Raw genomic sequence first — 20578 nt, 5'->3', positions numbered from 1 at the left:
TTTAAAAAACAATGCATTTACCACCTTCAGATCAATACATCACAATGCATCAATACATTTGTACACCCCTATTTATAAGCACCATCTTCCAACTCAAATTTTCCCTGCAAGACGTAGAAGAAAGAAGCATTTCTGCCACCCCACTTCATCATTTTAGAAGTCTTTGAGCACCGAGCCCCAACCACAAGCTGTGACGCTGCTGTTTTGCTTAAACGAGAGCATGTCTCAAACAGGCAGAGCTCTATCTGGAGCCCACTGAGCACAGCGCTCGCTGATCCGTGCAGCGTAACGAGCTGATGGCCGCTGAGCAGCCATGCCAGTTCAATACCAGGCTTTCTGTCCCTCTCTGTTTGCCGCCGGAATCTGCATGAGTCACAGGCACGCTCACCTTTATGTAATGATTGATCCGTTCCACCGATGTAAACCGCGCCTCTGTTTCAGACAAAAGCCTCACGGTGAACTGAAACAGGCCAGTCAGCTGGACAAAGAGACGGGTCACAGTGAATAAACACAGCCTAGCATCATCATAATCCAGCCACTGTATTTAAATCCTCAATATTCAACAAAACGACATTTTGTACAGCCGCTGATTAAACACACTCACACACGTAAAACAAATAATGAACACAGCGAGCTCTGCTAAATACAAAGACAAACAATCAGCCCAATAATCAGCTCGCCTCGATGCAGAGCCAGAAACAATACAGATAAATAATCAGCTTTTCTAATGCGAAACAAAACAACTGAGATTAATATGTATAATGTTACAATAACCACTACGCATTAAAATAAGCCAACTGTCAAAAGTTTGGAGACACCTAGCATTTCAAAACAGCTATATTTACGTAAATTAGCAAGTTGTAGCATGTCGAGGATTACTTTATAAATGTCTCATCATGCAGCTAGAAAGTTTTCTAATGATGTTCTTTTCTAAAAACCCAGACCAATGCAGTGTATCATCTTCAGTGACTAATTCTCTTATTGGTTTGGTGAAGATTTGTTGTCACATGTCTCTATGTCACTATGCATTCTACCTCAATATGCTCATTTGCACATCATTCTCACTTATTTATACACTGACTGGTCAAAAAAAAAGTCTCCACCTGGATTTAAGTAAGTAAATTGTTTGGGGTTGATGCTGCAGTTGGTCTGCAGGTTTAGGTTCAGCAACATTATGTGCTGAAAGAATGAGGTCAGCTGACTACCTGAATATACTGAATATAGACCAGGTTCTATCAATGGATTTTTTTCTTTCCTGATGGCATGGCCATATTCCAAGATAACAATGTCAGGATTCATGAGGCGGGAATTGTGAAAGAGTGATTCAGGGAGCATGAGATCATCATTTTCACACATGGATTGTTCACCACAGAGTCCAGACCTTAACCTCATTAAGTATCTTTGGGATGTGCTGAAGCAGGGTTTGTGCAGCGGGTCAGACTATACCATCATCAATGCTGCAATATCTTGTTGAAAAAATTATGCAACACTGGATTGAAATAAGTCTTGTGACATTGCAGAAGCTTATCGAAAAAATGCCACAGCTAAAGCTGGTCAAAATATTAGTGTGTAACCTTTTTTTTTTTTTGCCTTTTTTTTGTATGTTTCCTATTTTGCACTTCTAGTTAGATGCTGACTGCATTGCATGTGTTTGATTTTTCTCATTTAAAACATCACAAAATACTCATACATACATACATATTTATAAGGTGTCACATGGTCTCTGGGCTTTTGACAGGCAGGGTGGGTGTGTATGTGAAGCTGTAAGCAGTAAGTGTATTTAATGGGCTCTGTACCTGAACAGCATAGGAGATGGCCAGGCCGGCGTAGGCTGGAGGGATGTGGCCGTGCATGAAGACAATAAGCAGGGCTACTGTGGTGATGAGTGAGATGCTGATGAGGTCTAAACGCACTGCCAGCCAGCGCATAGCACAGCTGAACAAGTAGTGGGAAGCCTGGTTACTGTCCAGCAGATCCTGATATCTAAACACACACACACACAAACAAAGTATGTATTTATAAAAGCTACTTCACTGTAAACATACTGACCAAAAATGGCAGTTGAAGTCAAGTGTACCATATTTGAAACATATTTGAGACTTGTATCGTGTCCCATGACTTTTGCCATGTCCCACAGAAGCTAAAGAAAACAGAAGCGTAGACCTGAGGAATATACAGCTCTGGGACAAAAAATAAAAGACCAATTAAAAATTATGAGTTTCTTTGATTTTACCAAATTTATAACCTGTGAAATTTAATCAAGAGGAAGATAGATGAGCACAAGCCATCAAACCAAACTGAACTGCTTGAATTTTTGCACCAGGAGTGGCACAAAGTTATCCATAAGCAGTGTGCAAGACTGCTGGAGGAGAACATGCCAACATGCATGAAAACTGTGATTAAAAACCAGGGTTAATCCACCAATTATTGATTTCTGAACTCTTATAGCCATTTTTCATTTTCTGCAAATAAATGCTTTAAATGACAATATTTTTATTTGGAATTTGGGAGAAATGTTGTCTGTAGTTTATAGAATAAAACAACAATGTTCATTTTACTCAAACATAAACCTATACGTAGTAAAATCTGAGAAACTAATTCAGAAACTGAAGGGGTCTCTTAATTTTTTTTCAGAGCTGTATAAATTAGTATATGGATAAACAATTAATCATATAGTTAGGGAATGTGGGGAATTATTTTATGGTTTAGGTTTTAAAGAGTTAGAGTCAGTGGGGAGATAGGGAAGAGACAGTTCTCAGTATAGAGAAGCACTGCCTGGGGGTTACAGTGTTTGCTATGGGCATGTGAATATTTGCTGTCAAACGCTGGTGGTGCTGACATATGAATGTAGTCTAAATGAGAAGTGAAAAGACCAAATCCAATAAGCTTTTTTTTTTTTCCTCAGAACGCTAATAAAAGGTCACAAATGCAGATTATGAAGGAAAAAGGCAAACATATCTGAAAGCATGACTAAATACTGCCTAAACTAAAATGTCTAGTGTTATTATTTGGAAAATAAGGATTTAGAGTAAATGCCTCAGCCTCACCTGTGCAGGAAGTCGGCTCCGCGGCCGTAGGCGTGGATGGTGGACAGGCCCTGCAGGCTGCTGGTGATGTGCGAGGTGAAAGGTGATTGGCTGATGTTCTCCAGCCTTTTCAGCTCACGAATCAGAACCCTTTGGGGACAGACAGACAGTGATTCAGGAAAAAAAGAAAACTTTTTGAGATCCCACACACCTCATCACGGAGTCACACAAGTCACACAATATTCCCAGTTAAGCTGGCCTGAAGTGTGATCAAAGCTGTCTGACTGAGGGTCTCGCCTAGCTGCGTGCCATGTGACAGGTTAATGGAAGCCCACAGGGGACAATAAGTGTGAAGCTGAAGGGCGCATCCTGGCAGAGCGCGAGTCATTTCTGAGGCCCGGGTGCTGATTTATAGGGACTTTTATAAGGCCTGTCACACGTCAATGCTAAACCCAGCAGGACAGCGGTGTCTGGGCCTGCAGCAATGTGAGAGATAGGCCTTTATTGGCTAAAGGTGGGGTGATTTCTACTTTTAGATGCAGAATAAAATAGGCAAAGGCTGTGAATAACAAGGCCGCTATGAATCACCCCTTTTTCTCATTAAAAGGATTGGGATGAGCATGAGGCAGGAAAGGGACGGAACGGAAAAAAGGGACGGAAGCAGGGAAAAAAAACATCTTTTGGAACCGCTGGCTTTAGTAATATGTTTATAGAAGATGTTCTATTATTCTTATTATGATTATTTAATAGAGGAGTTATTATTAAATAGATAAATGAGGGCATTCTTCTGTTTTACTCTCAGCTTTAAAAGAAATATGTGTAAACTAGAAAAGATGCACAGAATGATTGCGCTGTTCCTACATAGATTCCTAAATAAACATTCCTAAATAGCTAACTGTGTATCTAAGTAAGTATAACAGTGATTCCGTTACAGTAACTGCACTGGATTAAGATGTTTGAGATGGTTAAATAAATTTGTCATGATGCTTCTTTAATTATGAGTGTCATTTCACCATTCATGAACCAAGCCATTTCCACACACACCACCCATGCACAATTAAAGCACATTAAGATGGCTAGATATCTTGTATATAATGCTTCATAATACATAGATATTACAAATATACCGTACTGTAATGTAATATATTGCCCAGTTCTTAACCATGATTTAAAGCTCTGAATAAGCCAGTGAAACCTAACCTGGAGATGCGATTGACAACGAAAAGGAAGACACCAATAGGGATGATGGAGAAGAGGAACCAAGGGAAAACAGTGCTGACCACTCCGAGACAGAAGAGCACCAGGGTCAGGTTCTGCATCAGCATCTCGGCCTGTGTCACCAATCGCACATCCACTGCAGCGAGAACGAGAACCAAAATGAGAGGGAACAATTTGTTAAAAAATTGGATAAAATAAAAAAAAATAATTTTGTTATATTTTGTTTTGCAATTTACAAAAACACAATACTAAATTTTAACTAGAAAAGGCAAAGTTCGTGAACGAACTTTAAGTTGGCTTGGAAAAGAACGCTAATAACGTTAAAAAGTTAAAATGGTTGCTAAGCTTTTTCCGTATGAAGAGTGTGAAGAGTCGTTGATATGCTGTTAACTGTTGGCTAAACGCTAAATGCTAAAAACGTTTGATTAAACGCTGAAATCTAAAAATGTTTGGTTAAACGCTGAAATCTAAAAACAATTGGTTAAAGTGGCTAAGTGGTTGCTAGGCAGTTGCTATCATTTCTAAAGTCATTGCTAATTGGTTGCTAGGCAGTTACTAATGTTTTCCTAGTGGTTGCTAAGGTGTTGCTAAGTGGTTGCTAGGCAGTTACTATCATTTCTTAAGTGGTTGCTAAGTGGTTGCTAGGCAGTTGCTATCGTTTCTAAAGTGGTTGCTAAGCTGTTGCTAGGCAGTTGCTAACGTTTTCCAGGTGGTTGCTAAGGTGTTGCTAAGTGGTTGCTAGGCAGTTGCTATCGTTTCTAAAGTGGTTGCTAAGTGGTTGCTAGGCAGTTGCTAACGTTTTCCATGTGGTTGCTAAGTGGTTGCTAGGCAGTTGCTATAATTTCTAAAGTGGTTGCTAAGTGGTTGCTAGGCAGTTGCTAACGTTTTCCTAGTGGTTGTTTAGGCGTTGCTAAGTGGTTGCTAGGCAGTTGCTATCGTTTCTAAAGTGGTTGCTAAGTGGTTGCTAGGCAGTTGCTAACGTTTTCCATGTGGTTGCTAAGTGGTTGCTAGGCAGTTGCTATCATTTCTAAAGTGGTTGCTAAGTGGTTGCTAGGCAGTTGCTAATGTTTTCCTAGTGGTTGCTAAGGTGTTGCTAAGTGGTTGCTAGGCAGTTACTATCATTTCTTAAGTGGTTGCTAAGTGGTTGCTAGGCAGTTGCTATCATTTCTAAAGTGGTTGCTAAGCTGTTGCTAGGCAGTTGCTAACGTTTTCCTAGTGGTTGCTAAGGTGTTGCTAAGTGGTTGCTAGGCAGTTACTATCATTTCTTAAGTGGTTGCTAAGTGGTTGCTAGGCAGTTGCTAACGTTTTCCATGTGGTTGCTAAGTGGTTGCTAGGCAGTTGCTATCATTTCTAAAGTGGTTGCTAAGTGGTTGCTAGGCAGTTGCTATCATTTCTAAAGTGGTTGCTAAGTGGTTGCTAGGCAGTTGCTAACGTTTTCCAGGTGGTTGCTAAGGTGTTGCTAAGTGGTTGCTAGGCAGTTGCTATCGTTTCTAAAGTGGTTGCTAAGTGGTTGCTAGGCAGTTGCTAACGTTTTCCATGTGGTTGCTAAGTGGTTGCTAGGCAGTTGCTATCATTTCTAAAGTGGTAGCTAAGTGGTTGCTAGGCAGTTGCTAACGTTTTCCTAGTGGTTGTTTAGGCGTTGCTAAGTGGTTGCTAGGCAGTTGCTATCGTTTCTAATGTGGTTGCTAAGTGGTTGCTAGGCAGTTGCTAAAATTTTCCATGTGGTTGCTAAGTGGTTGCTAGGCAGTTGCTATCATTTCTAAAGTGGTTGTTAAGTGGTTGCTAGGCAGTTGCTATCATTTCTAAAGTGGTTGCTAAGTGGTTGGTAGGCAGTTGCTAACGTTTTCCAGGTGGTTGCTAAGGTGTTGCTAAGTGGTTGCTAGGCAGTTGCTATCGTTTCTAAAGTGGTTGCTAAGTGGTTGCTAGGCAGTTGCTAACGTTTTCCATGTGGTTGCTAAGTGGTTGCTAGGCAGTTGCTATCATTTCTAAAGTGGTTGCTAAGTGGTTGCTAGGCAGTTGCTAACGTTTTCCTAGTGGTTGTTAAAGTGTTGCTAAGTGGTTGCTAGGCAGTTGCTATCGTTTCTAAAGTGGTTGCTACGTGGTTGCTAGGCAGTTGCTAACGTTTTCCATGTGGTTGCTAAGTGGTTGCTAGGCAGTTGCTATCATTTCTAAAGTGGTTGCTAAGTGGTTGCTAGGCAGTTGCTATCATTTCTAAAGTGGTTGCTAAGTGTTTGCTTGGCAGTTGCTAACGTTTTTCAGGTGGTTGCTAAGGTGTTGCTAAGTGGTTGCTAGGCAGTTGCTAACGTATTCCACATGGTTGCTAAGTGGTTGCTAGGCAGTTGCTAACATTTTCCAGGTGGTTGCTAAGATGTTGTTAAGTGGTTGCTAGGCAGTTGCTATGATTTCTAAAGTGGTTGCTAGGCAGTTGCTAACGTTTTCCTAGTGGTTGCTAAGGTGTTGCTAAGCGGTTGCTAGGCAGTTGCTATCATTTCTAAAGTGGTTGCTAAGTGGTTGCTAGGCAGTTGCTAACGTTTTCCTAGTGGTTGCTAAGGTGTTGCTAAGTGGTTGCTAGGCAGTTGCTAACGTTTTCCAGGTGGTTGCTAAGGTGGTTGCTAAGCAGTTAATAGGTGGTTGCAAAGCCCTGGCTGGGGTGCCGGGGTGTCCAAACTTTTGACTGATAGCTGCTCCATACAGCAGCTCCTCCATACACTCACAGTACTGGAGGAGCAGGGGAGAGAAGGGGTTCCGTGCGCAGAGCTGCTCGTGTGTGAGATGGAACTCTGGGCCCCCCATTCATTTCTATGGGGCAACTTCGTACGACATTTGTACGAAATCCGTACGACGTATCGTTTCGTAAAGCATATTTTCGGAAAGAACTCACTAAGTTCTATAGACCATCCGAATTTCGTCTTCATATCTCAAAAATTGTGACGTTCACAGCCGTTCAAAAATCTTCTAGTTCATTGTCTATGGAAAAAATGACGTACGTTTACGAAGTTTTTACGAAAACCGTACGATATATCGCTCCAAAAAGCACAAGCAACGTAATTCACTATAGGTCCCACGATCCCTGAAAGTTTCGTGATTCTACGTTGAAAGCCCTAGGAGGAGATGCGTTTAACAAAAGTGGGGAAGAATAATAATAATAACTAGAAAAGGCAAAGTTCGTGAACGAACTTTAAGTTGGCTTGTCAAATAGTTACTAAGTTGAGTAGTGTGTGTGTGTGGTGTGGAGTGTGTGGGGTGTGGAGTGGGTTGTGGAGTGTGTTTGGTGTTGTGTGTTTGGAATGTGGTGTGGAGTGATGTATGTGTGGTGGAGTGTGGGGTGAGTTGTGTGTATCAGGTGTGGAGTGTGTGTGTTATGGAGTGTGTGTGGTGTGGTGTGTAGAGAGTGTGTTGTGGTGTGTGGAGTATGTGTGGTGTGGAGTGTGTGTGGTGTGGTGTATGTGTGGTGGAGTGTGGGGTTTGTGTCAGGTGTGGAGTGTGTGTGGTGTGGGGTATGTGTGGTGTGAAGTGTCTGTGGGGTGGAGTGTGTATGGTGTGGGGTATGTGAGCTGTGGAGTGTGTGTGTGGTATGGAGAGTGTGGGGTATGTGTGGTGTGGGGTGTGAAGTGTGTGGTATGTTTGGGGTGGAGTGTGCGTGGTGTGAGGTATGTGAGCTGTGGAGTGTGTGTGTGTTATGGAGTGTGTGGGGTGTGGGGTATGTGTGGTGTGAAGTGTGTGTGGTGTGGGGTATATGAGGTATCGAGTGTGTGTGTGGTTTAAAGTGTGTGTGGTGTGGGGTATGTGTGGTGTGGAGTGTGTGGTGTTGTGTGAATTGTGTGTGGTATGTGTGGGGTGGAGTGTGTGTGGTGTGGGGTATGTGAGCTGTGGAGTGTGTGTGGTTTAAAGTGTGTGTGGGGTTTGTGTGGTGTGGATTGTGTGTGGTGTGGGGTATGTGTGGTTTGAAGTGTGTGTGGTGTGGGGTATGTGTGGTGGAGTGTGTTTGGTGTGGGGTATGTGTGGTGTGGAATGTGTGTAGGGTGTGGTGTGGAGTGTGTGTAGTGTGGGGTGTAGACTGTGTGTGGTGTGGGGTGTGTGTGGTGTGTAGTGTGTGTGGGGTGGAGTGTGTTTGGTGTGGGGTATGTGTGGTGTGGAATGTGTGTAGGGTGTGGTGTGGAGTGTGTGTAGTGTGGGGTGTAGATTGTGTGTGGTGTGGGGTGTGTGTGGTGTGGAGTGTGTTTGGTGTGGGGTATGTGTGGTGTGGAGTGTGTGGGGTGGAGTGTGTTTGGTGTGGGGTATGTGTGGTGTGGAATGTGTGTAGGGTGTGGTGTGGAGTGTGTGTAGTGTGGGGTGTAGACTGTGTGTGGTGTGTGTGGTGTGTAGTGTGTGTGGTGGAGTGTGTTTGGTGTGGGGTATGTGTGGTGTGGAGTGTGTGTAGTGTGGGGTGTAGACTGTGTGTGGTGTGGGGTGTGTGTGGTGTGGAGTGTGTGTGGTGTGGGGTATGTGAGCTGTGGAGTGTGTGTGTGGTATGGAGTGTGTGTGGTGTGGGGTATGTGTGGTGTGGAGTGTGTGGTGTTGTGTGAATTGTGTGTGGTATGTGTGGGGTGGAGTGTGTGTGGTGTGGGGTATGTGAGCTGTGGAGTGTGTGTGGTTTAAAGTGTGTTGGTGTGGGGTATGAAGTGTGTGTGGGGTGGAGTGTGCGTGGTGTGGGCTATGTGAGCTGTGGAGTGTGTGTGGTTTAAAGTGTGTGTGGTGTGGGGTTTTTGTGGTGTGGATTATGTGTGGTGTGGGGTATGTGTGGTTTGAAGTGTGTGTGGTGTGGGGTATGTGTGGTGTGTGGGGTGGAGTGTGTTTGGTGTGGGGTATGTGTGGTGTGGAATGTGTGTAGGGTGTGGAGTGTGTGTAGTGTGGGGTGTAGACTGTGTGTGGTGTGGGGTGTGTGTGGTGTGTAGTGTGTGTGGTGGAGTGTGTTTGGTGTGGGGTATGTGTGGTGTGGAATGTGTGTAGGGTGTGGTGTGGAGTGTGTGTAGTGTGGGGTGTAGACTGTGTGTGGTGTGTGTGGTGTGTAGTGTGTGTGGTGGAGTGTGTTTGGTGTGGGGTATGTGTGGTGTGGAATGTGTGTAGGGTGTGGTGTGGAGTGTGTGTAGTGTGGGGTGTAGACTGTGTGTGGTGTGGGGTGTGTGTGGTGTGTAGAGTGTGTGTGGTGTGGACTGTGGAGTTTGTGTGGTGTGGAGTATGTTTTGTGTGGAGTGAGTGTGGGGAGTGGACTTTGTGTCATGTGGTAAGTGTGTGTGATGTGGGGTGTGAAGTGTGTGGTGTGGGGTATGTGTGATGTGGAGTGTGTGTGGTGTGGGGTATGTGTGGTTTGAAGTGTGTGTGGTGTGGTGTATGTGTGGTGTGTGCGTGTGTGTGTGTGGTGTGGGCTGTGGAGTTTGTGTGGTGTGGAGTGTGTGTGGTGTGGGGTATGTGTGGTGTGGAGTGTGTGTTGTGTAGAGTGTGGTGTGGTGTGTGGAGTGTGTGTGGTGGGGTGTATAGTGTGTGTGGGGTTTGGTGTGTGTGGTGTGGGGTATGTGTGGTGTGGGGTATGTGTGGTGTGGAGTGTGTGTTGTGTAGAGTGTGGTGTGGTGTGTGGAGTGTGTGTGGTGGGGTGTATAGTGTGGTGGGGTGTGGTGTGTGGGGTTTGGTGTGTGTGGTGTGGGGTATGTGTGGTGTGGGGTATGTGTGGTTTGATGTGTGTGGTGTGGTGTATGTGTGGTGTGGTGTGTGTGTAGTGTTGTATTGGTTCTGGTGTGGGTTGTGTTCAGCAGTCTCTTCTCCATACAGATACAGTACTGAGGAGCAGGGCAGAGAGGGGGGCCGTGCGCAGGATCGGCTGGTGTGTGTGAGATGGCCAACATTCCGCCCATTCATTCCTATGGGGAAAGTTCGTACGATAATTTTACGAAAACCGTAAATCGTATCGGTGAGATCAGCATATCGTCTGAAACGTCTTTGCAAGTTCTGTATGTCTTGTGAATTTCGTGGTTCTAGCTTGAAAATTGTGACTTTTAGAGCAGTTTGAAAAAAGTGTGAATGGAAGTCTATGGGGAAAAAAGTGACTTTGACGGAACCATGCTAGAACCCTGGTTCTCCGATCGCTTAGAAAAGCACAAGCACACTCCACGGCTATGGGTTCTACCATCCTGTGAAGTTTGGTGGTTCTAGCTCGAAAACTGTAGGAGGAGTAGCGTTGAGAAATTTTAGCGTAGAATAATAATAATAATAAGAAGAATAAGAAGAACTATAAGTTGGCTTTGACAAGCCAACTTAATAATAACTAGAAAAGGTAAAGTTCGTGAACGAACTTTAAGTTGGCTTGGAAAAGAACGCTAATAACGTTAAAAAGTTAAAATGGTTGCTAAGCTTTTTCCGTCTGAAGAGTGTGAAGACTCATTGATTTGCTGTTAACGCTAAATGCTAAAAACGCTGAAATCTAAAAACATTTGGTTAAACGCTGAAATCTAAAAATGTTTGATTAAACGCTGAAATCTAAAAACTTTTGTTTAAACGCTGAAATCTAAAAACATTTGGTTAAACGCTGAAATCTAAAATTGTTTGATTAAACGCTGAAATCTAAAAACGTTTGGTTAAACGCTGAAATCTAAAAACATTTGGTTAAACGCTGAAATCTAAAAACGTTTGATTAAACGCTGAAATCTAAAAACGTTTGGTTAAACGCTGAAATCTAAAAACGCTTGTTTAAATGCTGAAATCGTAAAACTTTTGGTTAAACTTTTGATTGCTAATGTGTTGCTAGGCGGTTGCTATTATTTCTGAAAAAGCTGCTAAGCTGTTGCTAGGCAATTGCTAATGTTTTCCAGGTGGTTGCTAGGCAGTTGCTAAGTGGTTGCTAGGCAGTTGCTAACGTTTTCCAAGTGGTTGCTAGGCAGTTGCTTAGTGGTTGCTAGGCAGTTGCTAACGTTTTCCAGGTGGTTGCTAAGTGGTTGCTAGGCAGTTGCTAACATATTCCAGGTGGTTGCTAGGCAGTTGCTAAGTGGTTGCTAGGCAGTTGCTAACGTTTTCCAGGTGGTTGCTAAGTGGTTGCTAGGCAGTTGCTAACGTATTCCAGGTGGTTGCTAGGCAGTTGCTAAGTGGTTGCTAGGCAGTTGCTAACGTTTTCCAGGTGGTTGCTAAGTGGTTGGTAGGCAGTTGCTAACGTTTTCCAGGTGGTTGCTAAGTGGTTGCTAGGCAGTTGCTAACGTTTTCCAGGTGGTTGCTAGGCAGTTGCTAAGTGGTTGCTAGGCCATTGCTAACGTTTTCCAAGTGGTTGCTAGGCAGTTGCTAAGTGGTTGCTAGGCAGTTGCTAACATTTTCCAGGTGGTTGCTATGTGGTTGCTAGGTAGTTGCTAACATATTCCAGGTGGTTGCTAGGCAGCTGCTAAGTGGTTGCTAGGCAGTTGCTAACGTTTTCCTTGTGGTTGCTAAGTGGTTGCTAGGCAGTTGCTAACGTTTTCCAGGTGGTTGCTAGGCAGTTGCTAAGTGGTTGCTAGGCAGTTGCTAACGTTTTCCAGGTGGTTGCTAAGTGGTTGCTAGGCAGTTGCTAACGTATTCCAGGTGGTTGCTAGGCAGTTGCTAAGTGGTTGCTAGGCAGTTGCTAACATTTTCCAGGTGGTTGCTAAGTGGTTGCTAGGTAGTTGCTAACATATTCCAGGTGGTTGCTAGGCAGCTGCTAAGTGGTTGCTAGGCAGTTGCTAACGTTTTCCAGGTGGTTGCTAAGTGGTTGCTAGGCAGTTGCTAACGTTTTCCAGGTGGTTGCTAAGTGGTTGCTAGGCAGTTGCTAACGTTTTCCAGGTGGTTGCTAGGCAGTTGCTAAGTTGTTGCTAGGCAGTTGCTAACGTTTTCCAGGTGGTTGCTAAGTGGTTGCTAGGCAGTTGCTAACGTATTCCAGGTGGTTGCTAGGCAGTTGCTAAGTGGTTGCTAGGCAGTTGCTAACGTTTTCCAGGTGGTTGCTCAGTGGTTGCTAGGCAGTTGCTAATGTTTTCCAGGTGGTTGCTAAGTGGTTGCTAGGCAGTTGCTAACGTATTCCAGGTGGTTGCTAGGCAGTTGCTAAGTGGTTGCTAGGCAGTTGCTAACGTTTTCCAAGTGGTTGCTAGGCAGTTGCTAAGTGGTTGCTAGGCAGTTGCTAACGTTTTCCAGGTGTTTGCTAAGTGGTTGCTAACTGGTTGCTAGGCAGTTGCTATAATTTCTAAAGTGGTTGCTAAGTTGTTGCTAAGTGGTTGCTAGGCAGTTGCTAATGTTTTCCAGGTGGTTGCTAAGGTGTTGCTAAGTGGTTGCTAAGCAGTTAATAGGTGGTTGCTAAAACCTGGCTGGGGTGCCGGGGTGTCCAAACTTTTGACTGATAGCTGCTCCATACAGCAGCTCCTCCATACACTCACAGTACTGGAGGAGCAGGGGAGAGAAGGGGTTCCGTGCGCAGAGCTGCTCGTGTGTGAGATGGAACTCTGGGCCCCCCATTCATTTCTATGGGAAAACTTCGTACGACAATTGTACGAAAACCGTACGTTGTATCACTTCGCAACCTGCTATTCATTTAAAGATCTCGATAAGATCTATAAGCTCGCCGAATTTGGTGTTCGTATCTCAAAAATTGTGGCGGTTACGGACATTTAAAATTTGGCCCCATTCATTCCTATGGGAAAAAAATGCGTACGTTTACGAAGTTTTTACGAAAACCGTACGATGTATCGCTTAAAAAAGCACAAGCAACCTATTCGGGTATAGGTCCTACGATACTGCAAAGTTTCGTGGTTCTACGTCAAAAGCCCTAGGAGGAGATAGTGATTAAATTTTGCGAATAGAATAATAATAATAAGAACTAGAAAAGGCAAAGTTCGTGAACGAACTTTAAGTTGGCTTGTCAAATAGTTACTAAGTTGTGTAGTGGGGTGTGGAGTGGGTTGTGGAGTGTGTTTGGTGTGGTGTGTTTGGAATGTGGGGTGGAGTGTGGTGTATGTGTGGTGGAGTGTGGGGTGAGTTGTGTGTATTAGGTGTGGAGTGTGTGTGTGTGTTGTGGAGTGTGTGTGGTGTGGTGTGTAGAGAGTGTGGTGTGGTGGAGTGTGTGTGGTGTGGGGTATGTGAGCTGTGGAGTGTGTGTGGTTTAAAGTGTGTGTGGTGTGGGGTTTGTTTGGTGTGGAGTGTGTGTGGTGTGGGGTATGTGTGGTTTGAAGTGTCTGTGGTGTGGGGTATGTGTGGTTTGAATTGTGTGTGGTGTGGGGTTTCTGTGGTTTGAAGTGTGTGTGGTGTGGGGTTTGTGTGGTGTGGAGTATGTGTGGTGTGGGGTATGTGTGGTTTGAAGTGTGTGTGGTGTGGGGTATGTGTGGTTTGAAGTGTGTGTGGTGTGGGGTATGTGTGGTGTGGAGTGTGTGTGGTGTGGGGTATGTGTGGTTTGAAGTGTGTGTGGTGTGGGGTATGTGTGCTGTGGAGTGTGTGTGGTGTGGGGTGTGAAGTGTGTGTGGTATGTGTGTGGTGGAGTGTGCGTGGTGTGGGGTATGTGAGCTGTGGAGTGTGTGTGTGGTTTAAAGTGTGTGTGGTGTGGGGTATGAAGTGTGTGTGGGGTGGAGTGTGTGTGGTGTGGGCTATGTGAGCTGTGGAGTGTGTGTGGTTTAAAGTGTGTGTGGTGTGGGGTTTGTGTGGTGTGGAGTGTGTGTGGTGTGGGGTATGTGTGGTTTGAAGTGTGTGTGGTGTGGGGTATGTGTGGTTTGAAGTGTGTGTGGTGTGGGGTTTGTGTGGTTTGAAGTGTGTGTAATGTGGGGTTTGTGTGGTGTGGAGTGTGTGTGGTGTGGGGTATGTGTGGTGTGGAGTGTGTGTGGTGTGGGGTATGTGTGGTTTGAAGTGTGTGTGGTGTGGGGTATGTGTGGTTTGAAGTGTGTGTGGTGTGGGGTATGTGTGGTTTGAAGTGTGTGTGGTGTGGGGTATGTGTGGTTTGAAGTGTGTGTGGTGTGGGGTATGTGTGCTGTTTAGTGTGTGTGGTGTGGGGTGTGAAGTGTGTGTGGTATGTGTGTGGTGGAGTGTGTGTGGTGTGGGGTATGAAGTGTGTGTGTGGTTTAAAGTGTGTGTGGTGTGGGGTTTGTGTGGTGTGGAGTGTGTGTGTGGTGTGGGTTATGTGTGGTTTGAAGCGTGTGTGGTGTGGGGTATGTGTGGTTTGAAGTGTTTGTGGTGTGGAGTGTGTGGGGTGTGGAGTGTGTGGGGTGTGTAGAGTGTGTGGTGTGGTGTTGGTTGTGTGTGGGGTGGGGTGTGGACTGTGTTTGGGGTGGGATATGGAGTATGTGGTGTGGGGTATGTGTGGTGTGGAATGTGTGTAGTGTGTGGTGTGGAGTGTGTGTAGTGTGGGCTGTGGACTGTGTGTGGTGTGGGGTGTGTGTGGTGTGTAGAGTGTGTGTGGTGTGGGCTGTGGAGTGGGGTGTGAAGTGTGGAGTGTGTGGTGTGGAGTGTGTGTGATGTGGATTGTGTGTGGTGTGGAGTGTATGTAGTGTGGGGAGTGGACTGTGTGTTGTGTGGGGTGTGTAGAGTGTGTGGTGTGTGTGTGGGGTTTGGTGTGTGTGGTGTGGGGTATGTGTGGTGTGGGGTATGTGTGGTGTGGAGTGTGTGGGGTGTGTAGAGTGTGTGGTGTGTGGATTTTGTGTGGTGTGTGGTGTGTGTAGTGTGGTATTGGTTCTGGTGTGGGTTGTGTTCAGCAGTCTCTTCTCCATACAGATACAGTACTGAGGAGCAGGGCAGAGAGGGGGGCCGTGCGCAGGATCGGCTGGTGTGTGTGAGATGGCCAACATTCCGCCCATTCATTCCTATGGGGAAAGTTCGTACGATAATTTTACGAAAACCGTAAATCGTATCGGTGAGATCAGCATATCGTCTGAAACGTCTCTGCAAGTTCTGTATGTCTTGTGAATTTCGTGGTTCTAGCTTGAAAATTGTGACTTTTAGAGCAGTTTGAAAAAAGTGTGAATGGAAGTCTATGGGGAAAAAAGTGACTTTGACGGAACCGTGCTAGAACCCTGGTTCTCCGATCGCTTAGAAAAGCACAAGCACACTCCACGGCTATGGGTTCTACCATCCTGTGAAGTTTGGTGGTTCTAGCTCGAAAACTGTAGGAGGAGTAGCGTTGAGAAATTTTAGCGTAGAATAATAATAATAACTAGAAAAGGAAAGTTCGATAACGAACTTTAAGTTGGCTTGGAAAAGTACATTAATAACGTTGAAAAAGTTAAAATGGTTGCTAAGATATTTCTGTCTAAAGCGTGTGAAGAGTGGTTGCTTTGCTGTTGACATTCAGCTAAATGTTAAAGTCCAAAAAGTTTTGGCTAACATGGTGAAAAGCTAATAATTGTCTTATAAAGTAATATAAACACTTTACTTTATATATACCTATATAAATTAAAGTGTTGCTAAGTGGTTGCTAGGTAGTTACTAGGCAGTTGCTAATGTATTCCACATCGTTGCTTAGTGTTTGCTAATTGGTTGCTAAGCAGATTCTTACATATTCCAGGTGGTTGCTAAGCTGTTGCTAACTGGTTGCTAGGCAATTGCTAATGTATTCCACATGGTTGTTAAGTGGTTGCTAGGCAGTTTCTAATATTTTCCAGGTGGTTGCTAAGTGGTTGCTAACTGGTTGCTATGCAGTTGCTAACATACTCCACATGGTTTCCAAGTGGTTGCTAAGGTGTTGATTTGGTATCCGGGTTGGTTGCTAAGGTGTTGCTAGGTGGTTGCTAAGGTGTTGCTATGGTATCCAGGGTGGTTGGTAAGGTGTTGCTAGGTGGTTGCTAGGTGGTTGCTAAGGTGTTGCTATGGTATCCGGGGTGTTGCCAAGGTGTTGCTAGGTGGTTGCTAGGGTGTTGCTAGGCGGTTGCTAGGCGGTTGCTATGGTATCCGGGGTGGTTGCTAAGGTGTTGCTAGGTGGTTGCTAGGTGGTTGCTAAGGTGTTGCTATGCGGTTGGTAAGGTGTTGCTATGGTATCTGGGGTGGTTGCTAAGGTGTTGCTAGGTGGTTGCTAGGGTGTTGCTATGGTATCTGGGGTGGTTGCTAAGGTGTTGCTATGGTATCTGGGGTGGTTGCTAAGGTGTTGCTAGGTGGTTGCTAAGGTGTTGTTATGGTCTCCTGGGTGGTTGCTAAGGTGTTGTTAGGTGGTTGCTAGGTGGTTGCTAAGGTGTTGCTATGGTATCCGGGGTGGTTGCTAAGGTGTTGGTAGGTGGTTGCTAAGGTGTTGCTAGGTGGTTGCTAAGGTGTTGCTATGGTATCTGGGGTGGTTGCTAAGGTGTTGCTAGGTGGTTGCTAAGGTGTTGCTAGGTGGTTGCTAAGGTGTTGCTAGGTGGTTGCTAAGGTGTTGCTATGGTATCTGTGGTGGTTGCTAAGGTGTTGCTATGGTATCCGGGTGGTTGCTAGGTGGTTGCTAACGTGTTGCTAGGCGGTTGCTAAGGTGTTGCTATGGTATCCAGGGTGGTTGCTAAGGTGTTGCTAGGCGGTTGCTAAGGTATTGCTATGGTATCCGGGGTGGTTGCTAAGGTGCTGCTAGGTGGTTGCAAGGTGGTTGCTAAGGTGTTGCTAGGCGGTTGCTAAGGTGTTGCTATGGTATCTGGGGTGGTTGCTAAGGTGTTGCTAGATGGTTGCTAAGGTGTTGCTATGGTATCCAGGGTGGTTGCCAAGGTGTTGCTAGGTGGTTGCTAGGGTGTTGCTAGGCGGTTGCTAAGCGGTTGCTATGGTATCCGGGGTGGTTGCTAAGGTGTTGCTAGGTGGTTGCTAAGGTGTTGCTAGGTGGTTGCTAAAGTGTTGCTATGGTATCCGGGGTGCTTGCTAAGGTGTTGCTAGGCGGTTGCTATGGTATCTGGGTTGGTTGCTAAGGTGTTGCTAGGTGGTTGCTAAGGTGTTGCTAGGTGGTTGCTAGGTGGTTGCTAAGGTGTTGCTAGATGGTTGCTAAGGTGTTGCTATGGTATCCGGGGTGGTTGCTAAGGTGTTGCTAGGTGGTTGCTAGGCGGTTGCTAAGGTGTTGCTATGGTATCCGAGGTGGTTGCTAAATGGTTACTAGGCAGTTGCTAACGTATTCCACATGGTTGCTAAGTGGTTGCTAGGCACTTGCTAATGTTTTCCAGGTGGTTGCTAAGGTGTACCTAACTGGTTGCTAGGCAGTTGCTAATTTTTCTAAAGTGGTTGCTAAGCAGTTGCTAGGCAGTTGCTAACGTTTTCCAGGTGGTTGCTATGGTGTTGCTAACTGGTTGCTAGGCAGTTGCTAACGTATTCCACATGGTTGCTAAGTGGTTGCTAGGCAGTTGTGATCATTTCTAAAGTGGTTGCTAAGTGGTTTCTAGGCAGTTGCTAACATTTTCCAGGTGGTTGCTAAGGTGTTGCTAACTGGTTGCTAGGCAGTTGCTAACATATTCCAGATGGTTGCTGAGCGGTTGTGATCATTTCTAAAGTGGTTGCTAGGCAGTTGCTAATGTTTACCAGGTGGTTGCTAAGGTGTTGATAAGTGGTTGCTAGTTTGTTGCTATCATTTCTAAAATGGTTGAAGTAGAGAAAAAGAGAGTGTTAAATGTAGAAGTACAGAAAAAGGGAGAGCAAGAAATAAAGAAGTAGGGAGAAAATTGCGAGAAAAAGAGAAAGAACACGCGAGAATGTGAGAAAAAGAGTGACAAGTTGAGAGAAATATTGAGCGAGAAAAAGAGAATTAGAGAAAAAGGGACATTGAGAAATAAAGAAGTAGAGAAAGAAAGAGGAAGTAGTAGAGAGATAGATAGAAAGAGAAAGCAAGACATAGAAAAGTAGAGTGAAAGAGAAGTAGAGAGAAGAGCGAGAAATAAAGAAAGAGTAGAGAATAGAGAAATAGAAAAGTAGCGAGAAAGAGAAATTGAGACGTAGAGAGAGAGTGAGAAAGAGAGAAAGAAAGAGTGAGAAATAGAGAAGTAGAGAGTAAAAGAGAGAGTGAGAAATAGAGACGTAGAGAGAGAGTGAGAAAGAGAGTGAGAAATTCAGAAGTAGAGTGAGAAAGAGAGTGAGAAATAGAGAAGTAGAGAGCAAAAGAGAGTGAGAAATAGAGAAGTAGAGAGAGAGTGAGAAAGAGTGAAAGAGAGAGTGAGAAATAAAGAAATGTAAAGAGCAAAAGAGAGAGTGAGAAATAGAGAAGTAGAGAGAGTGAGAAAGAGAGTGTGAGAAATAGAGACGTAGAGAGAGTGAGAAAGAAAGAGTGAGAAATAGAGACGTAGAGAGTGAGAAAGAGAGAGTGAGAAATATAGAAGTAGAGAGCAAAAGAGAGAGTGAGAAGTAGAGAGCAAAAGAGAGAGCGAGAAGTAGAGAGCAAAAGACAGAGTGAGAAATAGAGAAGTAGAAAGCAAAAGAGAGTGAGAAATAGAGAAGTAGAGAGCAAAAGAGAGTGAAAAGTAGAGAGAGTGAGAAAGAGAGAGTGAGAGAAGTAGAGAGAGAGTGAGAAAGAGAGAGTGGTTGCTAAACAGTTAATAGGTGGTTGCAAAGCGCTGGCTGAGGTGCCCGGGGTGTCCAAACTTTTGACTGATAGCTGCTCCATACAGCAGCTCCTCCATACACTCACAGTACTGGAGGAGCAGGGGAGAGAAGGGGTTCCGTGCGCAGAGCTGCTCGTCTGTGAGATGGAACTCTGGGCCCCCCATTCATTTCTATGGGAAAACTTCGTACGACAATTGTACGAAAACCGTACGTCGTATCGCTTCGCAATCTTTTATTAATTTAAAGATCTTGATAAGATCTATTAGCTCGCCGAATTTGGTCTCCGTATCTCAAAAATTGTGACCGTCGCGGACGTTCAAAATTCTCCCCCATTCATTCCTATGGGGAAAAAATGCGTACGTTTACGAAGTTTTTACGAAAACCGTACGATAAATCGCTCCAAAAAGCACAAGCAACGTAATTCACTATAGGTCCTACGATCCGTGAAAGTTTCGTGATTCTACGATAAAAGCTCTAGGAGGAGTAGCGTACAGAAAAAAAGGCGTAAGAATAATAATAATAACTAGAAAAGGAAAGTTCGATAACGAACTTTAAGTTGGCTTGGAAAAGTACGTTAAATAGTTAAATAACGTTGAATAGTTAAAATGGTTGCTAAGATATTTCTGTCTAAAGCGTGTGAAGAGTGGTTGCTATGCTGTTGACTTTCGGCTAAATGTTGAAGTCCAAAAGTTTTGGCTAACATGGTGAAAAGCTTATAATTATCTTATAAAGTAAAGTGTTGCTAAGTGGTTGCTAGGTAGTTGCTAGGCAGTTGCTAATGTAGTCCACATTGTTGCTTAGTGCTTGCTAATTGGTTGCTAGGCAGTTGCGAACATATTCCAGGTGGTTGCTAAGGTGTTGCTAACTTGTTGCTAGGCAATTCCTAACGTATTCCAAATGGTTTTTAAGTGGTTATTAGGCAGTTTCTAATATTTTCCAGGTGGTTGCTAAGGTGTTGCTATGGTATCTGGGGTGGTTGCTAAGGTGTTGCTAGGTGGTTGCTAGAGGGTTGCTAGGTGGTTGCTAAGGTGTTGCTATGGGATCCGGGGTGGTTGCTAAGGTGTTGCTATGGTATCCTGGGTGGTTGCTAAGGTGTTTCTAGGTGGTTGCTAAGGTGTTGCTAGGTGGTTGCTAAGGTGTTGCTATGGTATCCAGGGTGGTTGCTAAGGTGTTGCTAGGTGGTTGCTAGGTGGTTGCTAGGGTGTTGCTAGGTGGTTGCTAAGGTGTTGCTAGGTGGTTGCTAAGGTGTTGCTATGGTATCCAGGGTGGTTGCTAAGGTGTTGCTAGGTGGTTGCTAAGGTGTTGCTAGGTGGTTGCTAAGGTGTTGCTATGGTATCCGGGGTGGTTGCTAAGGTGTTGCTAGGTGGTTGCAAGGTGGTTGCTAAGGTGTTGCTAGGCGGTTGCTAAGGTGTTGCTATGGTGTCTAGGGTGGTTGCTAAGGTGTTGCTAGGTGGTTGCTAAGATGTTGCTATGGTATCTGGGGTGGTTGCTAAGGTGTTGCTAGGTGTATCTAACTGGTCGCTAGGCAGTTGCTACCATTTCTAAAGTGGTTGCTAAGCAGTTGCTAGGCAGTTGCTAACGTTTTCCAGGTGGTTGCTAAGGTGTTGCTATCTGGTTGCTAGGCAGTTGCTAACGTATTACACATGGTTGCTAAGTGGTTGCTAGGCAGTTGCTAATGTTTTCCAGGTGGTTGCTAAGGTGTATCTAACTGGTTCCTAGGCAGTAGTAGATAAAAAGAAAGAGTGTTAAATGTAGAAGTACAGAAAAAGGGAGAGCCTGAAATAGAGAAGTAGAGAGAAAATCAGCGTGAGAAGTAGAGAAAGGACACCCGAGAATGTGAGAAAAAGAGTGACAAGTAGAGAGAA

The 20578-nt window shown here is 44.8% G+C and overlaps 1 protein-coding gene across 2 annotated transcripts in view; it reads right to left on the bottom strand.

Moving 5' to 3' along the window:
* wu:fb13g09 (ATP-binding cassette sub-family C member 5) overlaps window positions 1-20578 on the bottom strand; it is a 97555-nt gene that overhangs the window by 13216 nt on the left and 63761 nt on the right. For both annotated transcript variants that reach the window (XM_022672040.2, XM_049474862.1), the window contains exons 20-23: window positions 4227-4380; window positions 3048-3176; window positions 1797-1983; window positions 389-478 (exon numbers count right to left, since the gene is read on the bottom strand). In XM_022672040.2, coding sequence (XP_022527761.2) covers window positions 389-478; window positions 1797-1983; window positions 3048-3176; window positions 4227-4380 — 560 coding nt within the window. The remainder of the gene's footprint in view (window positions 1-388; window positions 479-1796; window positions 1984-3047; window positions 3177-4226; window positions 4381-20578) is intronic.

Source organism: Astyanax mexicanus, chromosome 2 (genome assembly GCF_023375975.1).
Source record: "Astyanax mexicanus isolate ESR-SI-001 chromosome 2, AstMex3_surface, whole genome shotgun sequence".
Taxonomy (NCBI): domain Eukaryota; kingdom Metazoa; phylum Chordata; class Actinopteri; order Characiformes; family Acestrorhamphidae; genus Astyanax; species Astyanax mexicanus.
This window is presented reverse-complemented; position numbering and strand designations above follow the sequence as displayed.